At 41.4% G+C, this 18,433-nt stretch overlaps 1 protein-coding gene across 12 annotated transcripts in view; it reads left to right on the top strand.

Moving 5' to 3' along the window:
* The window catches only part of CAGE1 (cancer antigen 1), a 44,236-nt gene extending 27,602 nt beyond the window's left edge, over positions 1 to 16,634 (top strand). For 9 of the 12 annotated variants that reach the window (XM_079934412.1, XM_079934410.1, XM_079934413.1 and 6 more), the window contains 4 exons: positions 11,645 to 11,749; positions 12,344 to 12,414; positions 13,504 to 13,572; positions 16,317 to 16,634. In XM_079934412.1, coding sequence (XP_079790538.1) covers positions 11,645 to 11,749; positions 12,344 to 12,414; positions 13,504 to 13,572; positions 16,317 to 16,395 — 324 coding nt within the window. In that variant the 3' untranslated portion in view covers positions 16,396 to 16,634. Of the gene's footprint in view, positions 1 to 11,644; positions 11,750 to 12,343; positions 12,415 to 13,503; positions 13,573 to 13,938 lie in introns of all 12 variants that reach the window. The other 3 variants (XR_013830205.1, XR_013830206.1, XM_079934404.1) reach the window with 3 other exon arrangements.
* The last annotated feature ends 1,799 nt before the right edge of the window (positions 16,635 to 18,433 follow it).

Below are 18,433 nucleotides of genomic sequence, written 5' to 3'. Positions count from 1 at the left end.
CACCTTCCTGGTTCTGATTTCCCTAAATCCTATTCTAAAGCCAGTGCAAGAAACAATATTTGCACTGCAGACCCTTTTCAGAGGATATAATCTCAATCTATCTGCCGACCAGCTCTTAGGAGGAGCGTGTGTAAGGACTCCTGTATCTCTGAAGGGTTATGTGTGCCATCCTGTCATTCCTCTAGCAGTAACCCACAGTAAAAACACATTTTACATCTTGATCAGATACCTATATGCCCACACACAGAAGTAACACCAGTTTCATATTCTATCATGTTCTATTCCATTTTCTGTGTGCGTGTTGTTTATATATTCATTTCATTACTTATCGAGTCACAACCTGGATCATGTTTGTTACCAGAAAGCTGCTGCTTGGAACACGCTATCTTGGCCCTCACAGAATTGCTTTTACTGAGTTGTGTTTTGGTGTTTTATGCCCTCAACAGTCCTAGGAAACATCTTTTTCCATTTGTTCTAAAAAGATTGCTGCTTCCCTTAGTGCCACTTGGATGAGAGCGTCCTTTGAGACTTCAGGCATACTAGGAAAAGCTTTTCTTAGAAACAGGTGTGTTTTCATCGCATGAAAATGAAAATCATGTAACTGACCAGGTTCCTGTTTGCTTTGGCTACCAGGAAGTTTAGTTCCAAAAGCATGGTGCTGTAGCTCGGTGCTTAACTGGCTTCATATCCGTCTGTTGTTCTTTATCTGTTCCGTACATTCTGGTTTAATTGGTTTTTTTTTTTTTTTTTTTTTTTTTTGCGGTACGCATGCCTCTCACTGCTGTGGCCTCTCCCGTTGCGGAGCACAGGCTCTGGACGCGCAGGCCCAGCGGCCATGGCTCACGGGCCCAGCCACTCCGTGGCATACGGGATCTTCCCGGACCGGGGCATGAACCCGTGTACCCTGCATCGGCAGGCGGACTCTCAACCACTGCGCCACCAGGGAAGCCCTGTTTATTTTTAATTTATATTTTATTGCATATATTCAATCTCAAAACCTTTGTGTAAAGAATTGGGGAATCAATCAATCAGCCAGCCTTCAGATATCCCAGTCTCCAGGACTGTTAATAATGATGACTGATGCATTGCTGTCATGGTATTATTTCTACCTTGACACACTTTTTCTTTTCTTTTCTTTTAATTAGAGTAAAATTGCTTTACAATGTTGTGTTAGTTTCTGCTGTACAGTGAAGCGAATCAGCTATATGTATACATGTATCCCCTCCCTCTTGGACTTCCCTCCCCACCCCATCCCACCCATCTAGGTCATCACGGAGCACCAAGCTGAGCTCCCTGTGCTATACAGTAGGTTCCCCCTAGCTACCCTGACACACTTTCTCTGTGAGTTGACACTAGCAGAGTGTAAGACAAGCAAAAGCCTCTTAGGAAACCTGGAATCATGAACTAGGTAGAGCCAGATACCCTGACTGTATAGGCCAGGCTGTTGTACCTCAGGTCACAGCAGCCCTCAGTGCCCCTCTCAGGGGTGTGATAGGCACAGTGATGGCCTCCCAAGATGTCCATGCCCTATTCTGGGAACATGCAAAAGAGACTTTGCATCCCTTAATGAAACAAGGAAGCTAGCAATTACGACTAAAGGGACGTTGTAGGCACGATGAAATCAAGGACCTTTAGGTGTGAAGATAGACTATCAGGATGTGCCCAGTCTAATCACAACTATCCTTAAAAGTGGAGAAATCTTCCCAGCAATGTCACAGAGAGACGTAGCATTGCTGGCTTTGAAGACAGGGAGGGACCCAAGCTGAAGAAATGTGTGCAGCCTTTGGAAGCTGGAAAGTCTCCCCTAAAGCCTCAGAAAGGGACCAGCCCTGCCGACACTTTGACTTTAGCAGAGTGAGACACCTGTCAGACTTCTAAGCAACAGAACTATAAGGTAATAAATGTGCATTGTTTTAAGCCACTGAGTTTGTGATCATTTGTTATAGCAGCAGCAGGAAACTAATACATGATACGCTGACCTCATTTTCTTTAGTGATTTGGATTTCAGTGTCCCATAATATATTGGGGCAAGTCCATATATTATCAACATGGAACTATGTCCACAAATCTATAATACGGGGGACCACAGAGGGGACCCAACCTAAGAACTCCTCCTCTACAGGAATTCACATCTGGGCAGCCCGCCTGGACCCAGCAGACCTCCTCCCAAACCAGCAGCCACTGCTCTGCTGCCTCTCAGTGCCTCCTGTTCTCACAGTGCAGGGGGGCAGCTTTCCAAGAGGACTTCCTCCACTACGGTCAAGTGCATGTTGCTTTGGGCAGGGCCAGGCATGGTGCTCTTCCTCCACCAAACTCCACCCTGCCCTTGGAACCCGCTTCTCCTAGATGACTGACAAGGCCCATCTCAACTTCTGTGGGTCTGCATCTGCACTACGGCCCCGGCACTCATGGGCAGACCCCTCAGGAAAGGGGACCGGGGGGCTGGGAGAGAGTGCTGCCACACCTGCTCTCATCCCTCAGGCACCCCAGGGTTGGAGGAGGTCTTGTTAGACCTTGTTTATTAAAAAGTGCCTTTTTTTGTTAATAGATCTTTATTGGAGTACAATTGCTTCACAATACTGTGTTAGTTTCTGTTGTACACCGAAGTGAATCAGCCATATGCATACATATGTCCCCATATCCTCCCTCCCACCCTCCCTATCCCACCCCTCTAGGCAATCGCAAAGCACTCGGCTGGTCTTCCTGTGCTATATGGCTGCTTCCCACTAGCTATTTTACATTCGGTGGTGTATATATGTCAATGCTACTCTCACTTTGCCCCAGCTTCCCCCTCCCACCCCGTGTCTTCAAGTCCATTCTCTATGTCTACATTAAAAAGTGCCTTTTGATATGCTTTCAGAAAAATGTTTTAGAATTTTCCAGTGATTTGATTTTAATAGCCTGTCTTCCAAAACTTTTCTATTTTGAAATACTTTTTTTAACTTTAAAATAAGGAGCTCTTAATGAAAAGACAAGTCATGGACTGTGAGAAAATATTTGCAAATCACAGATCTGATAAAGGACTTGTATCTAGAATATATAAAGACTCCTTGAAAACAAACAACCAAATTTTTTAAATGGGCAAAAAGGTTTTAACAGACACTTCACTAAGAAGATACATGGATGGCAAATGAGCCCATGAAAAGAAACTCAGCATCATTAAGAGGCAAATTAAAACCACAGTGAATACCACTACACACCTGTTAGAATGTCTGTTAAAAAGACTGGCCATACCAAGGATTGGTGAGAATACAGAGCAACTGAAGGTCTCATCCACTGCTGGTGGGAATGTAAAATGCTACAGCCACTTCGGAAAATGTTTTGGTGGTTTCTTAAAAAGTTAAACATGTACTTAACCATCATTCTACTCCTAGGTGTTTTATTTACCCAAGAGAAATGAAAGCCTATGTTTATACAAATGTTCCTAGCTGCTGTATTTATAATAGCCAAAAACTGAAGGCAACTCAAATGTCTATCAACAGATAAATGGATAAACAAATTGTGGTACATCCATACACTGAAATACTACTCAGTAATGAAAAAGGGGTGAGTTGGAGATTGGTTCAAGATGGCGGAGTAGAAGGATGTGCCCTCACTCCCTCTTGCGAGAGCACCGGAATCACAACTAACTGCCGAACAGTCATCAACAGGAAGACACTGGAACTCACCAAAAAAGATACGCGACATCCAAAAACAAAGGAGAAGCTGCAATGAGATGGTACGAGGGGCGCAATCACAAGAAAAATCCTAAAACTTCTGGGTGGGTGACTCACAAACTGGAGAACACTTATATACCACAGAAGTCCATCCACTGGAGTGAAGGTTCTGAGCCCCACGTCAGGCTTCCCAACCTGGGGGTCCAGCAACGGGAGGAGGAATTCCTAGAAAATCAGACATTGAAGGCTAGCGGGATTTGATTGCAGGACTTCGACAGGACTGGGGGAAACAGAGAGTCCACTCTTGGAGGGCACACACAAAGTCGTGTGTGCATCGGGACCCAGGGGAAGGAGCAGTGAACCCAGGGGAGACTGAACCAGACCTACCTGCTAGTGTTGGAAGGTCTCCTGCAGAGGTGGGGGGTGACTGTAGCTCACTATGGGGACAAGGACACTGGCAGCAGAAATTCTGGGAAGTACTCCTTGGCGTGAGCCCTCCCAGAGTCCGCCATTAGCCCAGCCAAAGAGCCAGGTAGTGTCCAGTGCTGGGTCACCTCAGGCCAAACAACCAACAGGGAGGGAACACAGCCCCACCCATCAGCAAACAAGCAGATTAAAGTTTTACTGAGCTCTGCCCACCAGAGCAACACCCAACTCTACTCATCACCAGTCCTTCCCATCAGGAAGCTTGCACAAACCTCTTAGATAGCCTTATCCACCAGAGGGCAGACAGCAGAAGCAAGGAGAACTACAATTCTGCAGCCTGTGGAACGAAAACCACATTCACAGAAAGATAGACAAAATGAAAAGGCAGAGAACTTTCTACCAGATGAAGGAACAAGATTAACCCCCCAGAAAAACAACTAAATGAAGTGGAGATAGGCAACCTTCCAGAAAAAGAATTCACAATAATGATAGTGAAGATGATCCAGGACATCGGAAAAAGAATGGAGGCAAAGGTCGAGAAGATGCAAGAAATGTTTAACAAAGACCTAGAAAAATTAAAGAACAAAGACCTAGAAGAATTAAAGAACAAACAAACAGAGATTAACAATACAATAACTGAAATGAAAAATGCACTAGCAGGAATCAGTAGCAGAATAACTGAGGCAGAAGAATGGATAAGTGACCTGGAAGACAAAATGGTGGAATTCACAGCCGTGAAACAGAATAAAGAAAAAAGAATGAACAACAAGAACATTTGCATTATAGGGGTCCCAGAAGGAGAGGAGAGATAGAAAGGACCTAAGAAAATATTTGAAGAGATTATAGTCAAAAACTTCCCTAAGATGGAAAAGGAAATATCCACCCAAGTCCAGGAAGTGCAGAGAGTCCCAGGCAGGATAAACCCAAGGAGAAACACACTGAGACACATAGTAATCAAATTGACAAAAATTAAAGACAAAGAAAAATTATTGAAAGCAACAAGGGAAAAATGACAAATCACATACAAGGGAACTCCCATAAGGTTAACAGCTGATTTCTCAGCAGAAACTCTACAGGCCAGAAGGAAGTGGCACGATATATTTAAAGTGATGAAAGGGAAGAACCTAAAACCAAGATTACTCTACCAGTCAAGGATCTCATTCAGATTCGACAGAGAAATCAAAAGCTTTACAGACAAGCAAAAGCTAGGAGAATTCAGCACCACCAAACCAGCTCTACAACAAATGCTAAAGGAACCTCTCTAAGTGGGAAACACAAGAGAAGAAAAAGACCTACAAAAAACAAACCCATAACAATTAAGAAAATGGTAATAGGAACATACATATCAATAATTACCTTAAATATGAATGGACTAAGTGCTCCAACCAAAAGGCACACGTGTGCTGAATGGATACAAAAACAAGACCCATGTGCATGCTGTCAACAAGAGACCAACTTCAGACCTAGGGACACATACAGACTGAAAGTGAGGGGATGGAAAAAGATATTCCATGCAAGTGGAAATCAAAGGAAAGCTGGAGTAGCAATACTCATATCAGATAAAATAAACTATAAAATAAAGAATATTACAAGAGACAAGGAAGGACACTACATAATGGTCAAGGGATCAATCCAAGAAGAAGATATAACAATTATAAGTATATATGCACCCAACATAGGAGCACCTCAATACATAAGGCAACTGCTAACAGCTATAAAAGAGGAAATCGACAGTAACAAAATAATAGTGGGGGACTTTAACAACTCACACCAATGGACAGATCATCCAAACAAAATTAATAAGGAAACACAAGCTTTAAATGACACAATAGACCAGAGAGATTTAATTGATATTTATAAGACATTCCATCCCAAAACAGCAGATTACACTTTCTTCTCAAGTGTGCATGGAACATTCTCCAGGATAGATCACATCTTGGGTCATAAATCAAGCCTTGATAAATTTAAGAAAATTGAAATCATATCAAGCATCTTTTCTGACCACGAGGCTATGAGACTTGAAATCAATTACAGGGAAAAAAATGTAAAAAACACAAACACGTGGAGGGTAAACAATACATTACTAAATAACCAAGAGATCACTGAAGAAATCAAGGAGGAAATCAAAAAATACCTAGAGAAAAATTACAATGAAAACATGACTATCCAAAACCTATGGGATGCAGCAAAAGCAGTTCTAAGAGGGAAGTTTATAGCAATACAAGCCTACCTCAAGAAACAAGAAAAATCTCAAATAAAGAATCTAACCTTACACAGAAAGGAACTAGAGAAAGAAGAACAAACAAAACCCAAAGTTAGTAGAAGGAAAGAAATCATAAAGAGAGCAGAAATAAATGAAAAGGAAACAAAACAGTAGCAAAGATCAATAAAACTAAAAGCTGGTTCTTTGAGAAGATAAACAAAATTGATAAAACTTTAGCCAGGCTCATGAAGAAAAAGAGGGAGAGGACCCAAGCCAATAAAATTAGAAATGAAAAAGGAGAAGTTACAATGGACACCACAAAAGTACAAAGCATCATTGACTACTATAAGCAACTCTATGCCAATAAAATGGACAACCTGGAAGAAATGGACAAATTCTTAGAAAGGTATAAGTTTCCAAGACTGAACCAGGAAGAAATAGAAAATATGAACAGACCAATCACAAGTAATGAAATTGAAACTGTGATTAAAAATCTTCCAACAAACAAAAGTCCAGGACCAGATGGCCTCACAGGTGAATTCTATCAAACATTTAGAGAAGAGCTAACACCTATCCTTCTCAAATTCTTCCAAAAAATTGCAGAGGAAGGAACACTCCCAAACTCATTCTATGAGGCCACCATCCCCCTGATACCAAAACCACACAAAGGTACTACAAAAAAAGAAAATTACAGACCAATATCACTGATGAATATAGATGCAAAATCTTCAACAAAATACTAGCAAACCGAATCCAACAACACATTAAAAGGATCATACACCATGATCAAGTGGGGTTTGTCCCAGGAATGCAAGGATTCTTCAATATACGCAAATCAATCAATGTGATATACCGTATTAAAAAATTGAAGAAGAAAAACCATATGATCATCTCAGTAGATGCAGAAAAAGCTTTTGACAAAATTCAACACTCATTTATGATTAATACCCTCCAGAAAGTAAGCATAAAGGGAACTTACCTCAACATAATAAAGGCCATGACAACCCACAGCCAACATTGTCCTCAATGGTGAAAAACTGAAACTATTTCCTCTAAGATCAGGAACAAGACAAGGTTGCCCACTCTCACCACTCTTATTCAGCATAATTTTGGAAGTCCTAGCCGTGGTAATCAGAGAAGAAAAAGAAATAAAAGGAATACAAATTAGAAAAGAAGAAGCTAACTGTCACTGTTAGCAGATGACATGATACTATACATAGAGAATCCTAAAGATGCCACCAGAAAACTACTAGAGCTAATCAATGAATTTGGTAAAGTAGCAGGATACAAAATTAATATACAGAAATCTCTTGCATTCCTATACACTAACAACAAAATATCAGAAGGAGAAATGAAGGAAAGAATCCCATTCACAATTGCAGCAAAAAGAATAAAATACCTAGGAATAAACCTACCTAAGGAGGTAAAAGACCTGTATTCAGAAAAGTATAAGACACTGATGAAAGAAATCAAAGATGACACAAACAGATGGAGAAATATACCATATTCTTGGATTGGAAGAATCATATTGTGAAGATGACTATACTACCCAAGGCAATCTACAGATTCAACGCAATCCCTATCAATTTACCAGTGGCATTTTTTACAGAACTAGAACAAAAAATCTTAGAATGTGGATGGAGACACAAAAGACCCCAAATAGCCAAAGCAGTCTTGAGGGAAAAAAACGGAGCTGGAGGAATCAGACTCCCTGACTTCAGACTATACCACAAAGCTACAGTAATCAAGACAATATGGTACTGGCACAAAAACAGAATCATAGATCAATGGAACAAGATAGAAGCCCAGAGATAAACGCATGCACCTATGGTCAACTAATCTATAATAAAGGAGGCAAGGATATACAATGGAGAAAAGACAGTCTCTTCAATAAGTGGTGCTGGGAAAACTGGAGAGCTACATGTAAAAGAATGAAATTAGAACACTGCCTAACACCATACACAAAACTTAACTCAAAATGGATTAGAGGGCTTCCCTGGTGGCGCAGTGGTTGGGAGTCTGCCTGCCGATGCAGGGGACACGGGTTCGTGCCCCGGTCCGGGAAGATCCCACATGCCGCGGAGCGGCTGGGCCCGTGAGCCATGGCCGCTGAGCCTGCGCGTCCGGAGCCTGTGCTCCGCAAGAGGAGAGGCCACAGCAGTGAGAGGCCCGCGTAACGCAAAAAAAAAAAAAAAAAAAAAAAAAATGGATTAGAGACCTAAATGTAAGACCGGACACTATAAAACTCTTAGAGGAAAACATAGGAAGAACATTCTTTGACATAAATCACAGCAAGATCTTTTTTGATCCACCTCCCAGAGTAATGGAAGTAAAAACAAAAATAAACAAATGGGACCTAACGAAACTTAAAAGCTTTTGCAAAGCAAAGGAAACTAGAAAGAAGACGAAAAGACAACCCTCAGAATGGGAGAAAATATTTGCAAATGAATCAATGGACAAAGGATTAACCTCCAAAATATATAAATGGCTCATGCAGCTCAATATTAAAAAAAAAACCAACCCAATCAGAAAATGGGCAGAAGACCTGAATAGACATTTCTCCAAAGAAAACATACAGATGGCCAAGAAGCACATGAAAAGCTGCTCAACATCACTAATTATTAGAGAAATGCAAATCAGAACTACAATGAGCTATCACCTCACGCCAGTGAGAATAGGCATAATCAGAAAATCTACAAACAACAAATGCTGCAGAGGGTGTGGAGAAAAGGGAACCCTCCTGCACTGTTGGTGGGAATGTAAATTGATACAACCACTATGGAGAACAGTATGGAGATTCCTTAAAAAACTAAAAATAGAACTACTATACGACCCAGCAATCTCACTACTGGGCATATACCCAGAGAAAACCATAATTCAAAAAGACACATGCACCCCAATGGTCATTGCAGCACTGTTTACAATAGCCAAGTCATGGAAGCAACCTAAATGCCCATTGACAGACGAATGGATAAAGAAGATGTGGTGCATGTATACAATGGAATATTACTCAGCCATAAAAAGTAACGAAACTGGGTCATTTGTAGAGACATGGATGGATCTAGAGACTGTCATACAGAGTGAAGTAAGTCAGAAAGAGAAAAACAAATATATATTAATGCATGTATGTGGAACCTAGAAAAATGGTACGGATGAACCAGTTTGCAGGGCAGAAATAGAAACACACATGTAGAGAACAAACATAGGGACAGCAAGGGGGGAAAGTGGCGCGGGGTGGTGGTGGTGGGATGAACTGGGAGTTTGGGATTGACATGTATACACTAATATGTATAAAATAGAAAACTAATAACCTGCTGTATAAAAAAATAAAAAATGATAAAAAAGAAAAAAGAAAAGAAAGAAGAAGGCGTGAGTTACTGATACATGTGCAGCTAGATGAATCTCAAAATAATTATGCTGACTGAAAAGAGCCAGATAAGAGTAAATACCCCTTGGTCCAGTTACATAAAATTCTAGAAAATACAGAGTAATCAGTCACGACAGAAAGCAGATGGGTGTTTGCCTGGGGCCGGCATAGAGTATGCGAGTGAGGGAAGGACAGACAGGCAGGAGGGAGGGGTATCTAGAGGCAAGAGGAAACTGTGGTGGCGGAGGGTGGGGGTGGGGCGGGTGGATATGTTCATTATGTTGATTGCGGTGATGGTTTCACAGTTGTATTCATAGATAAAAACATATCAAACTGTACACTTTATAAATATATGCAGTTTATTGTATGACAGTTATGCTCTTAAAATGGTTAAACCCTATACTCTTTAGCAGAAACTTAAAATTTTGGATTACTTTTCACTGTAATCCCCCAAACTGGCTTTTATGGAGCAATTCTTTTATCGCTAAAATAAACAATCTTTAAGAACTCCTTTGCCCTTATTTCTTTAATCTGAGGCTAGCAAATTTTTAAAAATCAATCTGAGGGGGCTTCTCAGGTGGCGCAGTGGTTGAGAGTCCACCTGCCGATGCAGGGGACACGGGTTCGTGCCCCGGTCTGGGAAGATACCACATGCCGCGGAGCGGCTGGGCCCGTGAGCCATGGCCGCTGAGCCTGCGCGTCCGGAGCCTGTGCTCCGCAGCGGGAGAGGCCACAACAGTGAGAGGCGCGCGTACGGCAAAAAAAAAAAAAAATCAATCTGAGGACTTAAAAGGGTTATTACTTTGATCTTGAAAGCCAGTAAAGAAATTCAGGATGTGCCATTAAGTCTGTAATTAAAAGAAACAACAACAACCAAACAAAAAACCAACAGAAGTGAGAAGGAATTCCATGTTGCTTCAGTAAGCTGCCATGAGGTATGTATGTAAAGCTGAGAGAGGAGCCCCACCCTCCAGGATGCCGTGAGGAGATGCAAAGGAATGGAATGGGAAAAGCCCAATGCTAATAGTTGATAAGTAGAGATTTTAGTCTTTTCTACTTCTAGACACGTCCTTTAAAAAATCTTTTAAATTCTCTTCACCTTGGGTCTGTTAAACTGAGGTGACATCTATACTCCCTACCTTAAATAATGTGTGTTGTCAGAGGACTGGGACCCCTGATTTGATATTGTCCCCATTAATACATTTATGTAAAGAGAAAGAACAAGAAAGCTGCTGTGTCTGCAGCAAATTTGTTTTGCCATTGCTTCCTCCAGGGTATCTCACTACAGACACGTAAGCATATGTAAATAAGAATATTTAAATAAGCAGTAGAAGACTGATGGCCATTATCATTGTTATTTAACGGGAACATTTCTGTCCTTTTCTACAATTGCTTTGAAAATTAAGGTAACTGTTCAGGGACTTGTGAATACCTTTTCCTGATAATTAATCCTAGATGTCACTTTTAGAAATACAGTTTTTAAATTGTTAAAAATTTTTTTGCAAATAAAAATTGGACCATAAGTCAGAATGTGACATACATTGAGCAGAACCTTAAAAAAAAACACCTCTCATTTATGGATATTTGAGAATATTTATCAAACCTGAAAATGCATCATCAAGCCCAACATCAGTGCTTTGCTTCAGAGAGAATCAAATATGTCTACATTGTTTATATCTGGAAAGAAGGTAATGAAAATTTGCGGCTAGTAAGTATTTGTATTCACTAACAGGCGTTTAATTATTTGCAAAGCTGTTTCATGGTATTAAATTGTAGAAAAGCTGAAACATCGTTTTAATTTCTGCTCATCAGTTCTAAGTGCAATCAAACTAGGACCTGGTTCATAGCATCTCTTGATTCACCTATGGTACAAATTAGGTTAAGAGAATATTGGGATAAAGTATAGCTCACTGTTCTGATTTGTTCTTAGCATCCACACGTGGTTTCCATGGAAGTTTCCAGGTTAGTATTTTTACCGGTGTTTCTCCATAGATTGCAAAATTGGGAAATCTTCTAGAGTTAAAAGAAGACCACCGCAACAGACTCATTGAAGAAAATGACAAGTATCAAAGACATTTAGGCAACTTAATAAATAAGGTACAAATTTTCTTACATAAATATTTGTCTTTTTAAAACGGTGAAATATTAAAACGGTAGAATTTTGGTGCTAAAAAGGATCTGAGGGATGATGTAATACATTTGTATTGATTCCTTTCACTTCATAATGACCTTCCATTAGCCTTTTAGCTGAAAGCTAGCAAAGCACATTGTGTGTATCTGTCCTTGTGCTGTCAGCATTTTCAGGTCTTAGTATTGCTACTTCATTTTGAGGGTCACTCTAAATCTTGCCAACATAGTGTTATAGTTTACCTTTTAAAAACCGCATTAACTGTAACCAAGTGGGCTGTAACCCTGGGTTGGTACATACGCTACATGTGTGGGTCATAGCTGACTTGCTACAGTTGTCCGTTTGTTGACACTTCACTTTTTCTGCACGATGAACAGGCACATTACAATTCTATTTGTGTTCATGTTCCTGATTTCAAAATGTAAGGAAGATGTTCTGCCTATTGTAAACCTTTCATTCATGGGAGTCATATAATTGAACTTGTACAGATTCTTAAAAAGCAAAATTAAATAAGTATCCTAGAATTTATCACAGGATAATTGTTTTAGCTAATGTTTTTCAAGGTTACATCATGCGAAGAAGTTATCGAATGTGCTGACCGAAGGCTCATGATACCGAACTCCCAGATTGCACAGTAAGTTGAAAACACTTAATTTTTTTAACTTTGTAAACGTTTGCTGATATTTCGCTCTCTGGCTTGCTAAGTTCATTTTTCAGACTCCTAGAAAGAGGAAAATGTGCTGTTTTGTAAGTCAAGACCATTCATTCTTCAATGATATGTTTAGTGTGCCGAATGTCTGGACTACTTGAACAACCAGAATTTCATCTTCCTTTCTCAGAACTCCCTTTGACTTGGGGGGAGGGGGGCGAGGTTAAGAAATTACAGAGGGCATCCCTAGTGGCGCAGTGGTTGAGAGTCCGCCTGCCGATGCAGGGGATACAGGTTCGTGCCCTGGTCCGGGAAGATCCCACATGCCGTGGAGCGGCTGGGCCCGTGAGCCATGGCCGCTGGGCCTGCGCGTCCAGAGCCTGTGCTCCGCAACGGGAGAGGCCACAACAGTGAGAGGCCCGCGTACCGCAAAAAAAAAAAAAAGAAATTACAGAGAAACATCCAAGAATTTTAGAGGATATTTCCATAGTATTCAAGTAAAGTAACATTGCTGTGCTTAGAATTTATTCACAAAAGTTTTTGAATGCAGCCCCAAATGAATCATATCAAGTACCAAATAAACTTTCTCATTAGAATGAGATTCAGGAACTGCCCTGGTGACGCAGTGGTTAAGGATCTGCCTGCCAATGCAGGGGACACGAGTTCGATCACTGGTCCGGGAAGATCCCACATGCCGCAGAGCAACTAAGCCCATGTGCCACAACTAGTGAGCCTACGCTCTAGAGCCCGTGAGTCACAACTACTGAGCCCGCATGCTGCAACTACTGAAGCTCGTGGGATTAGAGCCCATGCTCCGCAACAAGAGAAGCCACTGCAACTAGAGAAAGCCCGCGCACAGCAGCGAAGACCCAACGCAGACAAAAAAAAAATAATAATAATAATTTGAGTTGCTTGGAAAGAATTCCAGATTCCCATAAAGCAAGATGGATGGATGATGTATAGAGAACTAGACCACCATGAAATTTATCTACTCAAATCCTCCAATAAAACTAGCAAAATGTTAGCCTAGAAAAGTTCATTTTAGTCATAAAATTCAGTTGTTTCTTCTTTCAGTTTAGAAGAGAGAAATAAACATTTGGAAGATTTAATTAGAAGGCCCAGAGAGAGCACCAGAAAACCAAGGTAAGTTGTTTCTTTTTCTAAATAATAATGTCTTTAACTTTAGAATATATGCATAATAATGTTATACATTTAAAAAAAAACCTTTTCCTTATCTCAGTTTAAAATAAATTATATAAAAGTGCTTGGTATTTTGCCTAGCATAAAATAGTTTCTTTGATAGATGCTTTTTGTAGGACCTGAATGGGAAAGCCTGGTTACCTGCTCTCATGGAACTTATGATTATCTCTAAGAAAAATACTATACAGATTATGAGCTAAGATTTTGTCTACAATAAAACAGCTTACCCTGATGTAAATATATAGCAGACCAGATCTTATGATCAGATTTTCTTACACTAATGTGAAATCTTATGATCTGTTATTTTAGAAGACTCTCAACTCTCAGTATTTGATGCTACAAGATATATGCACAAACCCTATGGAGTTGGCTCAGACCATAGTAGGATGTTAAAGTGGGACTCTTCCTGAGCTACTTCTTAAGATGCTAATTAAATATTTATCAATTCCCAAAACGAGAGTGAGTTTGCCCGATGTGCAGAGGTTCTGAGGGAAATTTCAAAGAATCTTTTTCATGACCCATATCCCTTGACCAGATCCAGTATATGAAACGTCTGGAGTGTGGGGAAAATTGCAGAAGAGATTTCTTTGACTCTGTCGTGTCATGAGCTCCCGTCACCCCCAAGTCATCCTACCTCTTTTACCTAAAGCCTTGTTAGGGGGTCTCTGGGAGATCACCTAAAGAACTTTGAAATGTGTTTCCTAAACACATTTAGGAAAGGGAGGATCAGTGACGGAGAAAATTAAAGCAAGGTGTGGCAGGCAGCACGACACAGGGGCTGAGTTGGGTGGCCTGTTCTCCCTGATTGTCGTCAGGACAAAGAATGTATGTGACAGTTTCTTAAGAACCACGCAGGTGAGATCTGAGTCATCTTGGGCTTGGCTGAAGGCTGCCTTGTGGGATGCCAGCAGCAAGAAGGGGAAAGGGAGCAGCACATTCTTAGGGGCTGGTGCAGCAGTATCAGATGACCACCGGAAGAGAGGTGCCTCAGCCTGGGCCCAGGGAACCGTAGGGCAGGGGTCCCTGGCAGCGGCAAGCTCCCAGAGAAAGAATCAGCCAATCCCGGAGACTGCGAAGCCACCCAGCCAAGTAAAAATGTCTTATTGCTTTACTTCTCCGCCCTCCTTCTGCAAAGGGAGGAGGTGGGGAGTGAAGAGGGTGCAGAAATTGACCTTCAGGGGCAGGTGGTGTCCACCAACTACAAGCAGTAGCTTAGGGAGAGGAATGAGTTCTCCTGAGTGAAGATTAAAGGATCGATTCGTATTTAAGACTGGGCATCGAACTGAGCTGTGCTGAATTCTTCACAGTGAGAAGGAACATGACAAGGAGCAAGGTTGGTTGAGTTTCATCTTCCTTGGTTTGGTTGCCAGCTGGCAGAATTACCTTAGAGCAAAAAAAATCACTGGGCCTGCTGCATATTCAGCCAACAGCAAAGGGGAGGAGCTGCCCTGAGTGAAAAAAGGCTAAAGTAGGGACTTCCCTGGCTGTCCAGTGGTTAAGACTCTGAGCTCCCACTGCAGGGTGTGTGGGTTTGGTCCCTGGTTGGGGAACTAAGATCCCGCATGCCAGGGATCCCACGTGCCATGTGGTGTGGCCAAAAAAAAACACCCCCAAAAATAAAAAAAAAGGCTAAAGTGGGGAGCAGACATGAAAGTTGCGTTTTCATTATATCGTGGGTCATGTTTGTTCCGAATACCATTTGCAAACAGAACTATGTTTTGAAAATCAAAAGCCTTTAGAAGGTTTACACTATTATTTGCAAAGTGATAGTTTAACTATGATTTTCTCCCTAATATGAAAGAGTATGATCTGATGCCTGGCATATTACAGATGCTCAGTAATCGCTAGTTTAAACTGAATGTGAATCTTCTCTGAGTTGATGAAAGAAACTGTGGAATATTTTTTTCTGGAATTATTTTACAATAAGAAAATTTGCTTCTAAATTCACACATTTTACTAGTTCAGATATTTGTTTACTTATACTTGGCCTATCTTCACAGTAGATTGGAGGCCCATTTATATAGATTTAGAGTGGCCTTGAAGCAAAGGTGTGAGGTGGAGTGGAAGAGCTCTCAGGCCCTTTCTAGCTGAGAAGACCGTTTCTTAGAGAACTTCAGGCTTGCATCAGCCTTCAGCCCCGCACCATCCATGAGCCTCCCCTTGACCGCTGGGCCTCAGGCAATTCAGCATGCAAACACGCTTTAGACCACCTCTGCATCGTCTCAGAATTCTGGTGCTGCTTTTGCCAGTTGTCTTCAGAAGTGGAAACAGTGAGAAACAGGGAGAGAAAAGTGAGCACTTTAATAGTCACATGTCTTGTTTGGGCCTCTAGTTCCTTTTTTTTGTCCTCTAGTTCTTTATCACTTCAAGGAGATTCATTAGGTTTTCAAGTCGTAGCCAGAATCTTATCCTAAGTAAATCAGGGAGAATGTTAAAACGTAACAAGGCTGAGGCTCAGTATTTTTATGTAATTGCAGTTGAGAATGATCCGTATTCTACATACTGAGGAGCTTTATCTTAATCTTTTAGGGTCTCTTAGTTCTATCGCAAATGACAATTTCTCTTTGAAAAATGAGGAAAAGAAAAATTTTAAATAATGGCATCCTTGTTCACTATGTTGCTATTTTAGTCCTCACCCCCCCCAGTTGTTTGATTGTTTTACATTATTCTCCTTCTGTTTCCCGCAGACTGAGAAGGCATCCGAAGCCCGTGACCGTGGTAGATCATACTGATGATCATTATAAAGAATGCTGTATTCCTATGTAATTGTCAAATTACACAAAATTAAAGATGAGTTCCTAAAGTTATGCTTCAGTCATGTTCAGCTTAGCTTTCCCCTCTGCCCTCAGATGAGGGCCTCTTTTGCCTCTGATTGTAGTTGGTTCTGTAATTGGGAGCCTTAATTTCATCCCCACAGCTCCTGCTTCATGTCAAGGCCTCATCGTTTTCATCTGGCCTGTCACAGTCATCTCCTTACTCGTGGCTCTGCCCCCAGTTCTGCTCCACCCTCCACAGAGTAGACAGAGTGACTGTTCAGAAACAAAATCTGGTTATACTCCCCCGCTACGTGAGACCCTTCAGTGCTTCCCAGTTGCATTCAGAATCAAATGCAACTCCTCAGCTGGCATCCAGGTCCTCTGTGGCCTAGCCCTTGCCTTCCTATACAGGCTTCTCGGTCACTGCTTCCTCCTCATCATACACCCCAACCACATCTAACACTTGCAATGTTTTGCACGTGCCGTGTTACCTTTGTGCCTGCTGGCTGCTGCCCGGGTAGCTCCCCCACCTGGAATGCTCGCTCTCAAGTCCTTTTCTCCCTGTTACTTCAGTTCCCGCCTCACAGACATCTGCCAGCTGGAGCTCCGTCTGCTCCACGAAGCCTTTCCCACCCAGGTGGAGCAGACTTGCTTCCTCCCATGTGTCCTCATTGTACCCTCTGATAAAATAGCACCTATGGTATGTCATTACAGTTCTCTGCTTGCACGTCCCCTGACCTCACTAGAACTCTTCTAGTGCAGGAATTCTCATATTCATTGTGGCATGCCCCAAGCACCTACCCCATAATCGGTACTAGATAGGAGTCAAATATTAGACAGACTCGGGACCCAGGCCCAATGCTATCCTTGCTGGAGTAATTCCTAGTAGAAGGTACACCTGCTGCCGCCCTGTCCCACGCCAGGCCATGGGTATGGGTTCACGAATACCATGGCCCATTTGTGACACAGCTTTGCAGAAGAGGGGGTACAGTCAAAGGGCCTGTCTCTATCTGTCCCACTGAGACCCAGCTGTTGTAATAGTTGAGTTATGAGGACACCTTAATACTACCAATTCTTAGTTATGCTGTGCTGCTGAGTCACTTCATGAATTGTTCAGATCCTTGCTTCTGTTCCTTCTTCATTCTGCCAGCTGGCAGCCAAACCAAGGAAGATGAAACTCAGCCAACCTTGCTCCTTGTCATGTTCCTTAATAGGAAAAAGGTTGAAACAAACAAAAATATTGATTAAAATATAGTATTAGTATTATCTGTGGAGTTTATCTGTAGGTTTTCCTTGTGCCCCTTTTCCATATGTAGTCGAGAACTCGCTGCTTATGGAATAGGAATTCCATATGTAATCAAGAGTCAGCTCTTCTGTCCCTGAATGTCTTTCCTGAAAACTGAAGAAACAATTTTTTCCTTTCATTTTTATATGCCAGACATCTTAGAAGGAAATAGAAATGATTTAGATTAAACAGGACTGAAGAGTAACAATTAATCATTTTTGTTAACCACTCCAGGAGCAGAGTCATTACTAAGTGTAGCACCCAGATCCGTCCATACAAGTGATGCGTTAAAAGCTGTGTAAGTGGTGAAATTTTACATTCCAAAAAATGTGATTACTATTCTTCTAATTTCTTCCTGTGAACAATCAAACATATTCTAACATAACATAAACAAGTGAATGCAGTGGCTTCTTTTCCAAATATCTCTCAATTTTCATTCTCACAGAATACCACTCTTGTATTGCCAGGCCTTTAGTAACATATGAAAATTTCCTGTGTCTCACCCCAACTCTTTTTTCCTCTCTGGGCAGGCAGGCTCTTCCTACTAACAACCAAATTTAAAAAGACACGAACACTGAAATCCCTTGGAATTAAAACCCAGATGAAAGGAGGTTTTGCCCTTATAACTTCCACCTTAACGTAGTTTTGAGGAATTAGTTCTGAGTTTAAACAAAGGAACCAGAGATAGCTAATTTTGTAAGATGTATCAGAAAAATGAATGTACATAACATATTGTCCTTTTGATAAATCCCAGAGCCAGGAT

This window comes from Stenella coeruleoalba (assembly GCF_951394435.1).
Source record: "Stenella coeruleoalba genome assembly, chromosome: 10".
In the NCBI taxonomy this organism is placed as follows: domain Eukaryota; kingdom Metazoa; phylum Chordata; class Mammalia; order Artiodactyla; family Delphinidae; genus Stenella; species Stenella coeruleoalba.
Note: the sequence above shows the minus strand (reverse complement) of the source record. Positions and strands in the feature narration are given on the sequence as shown.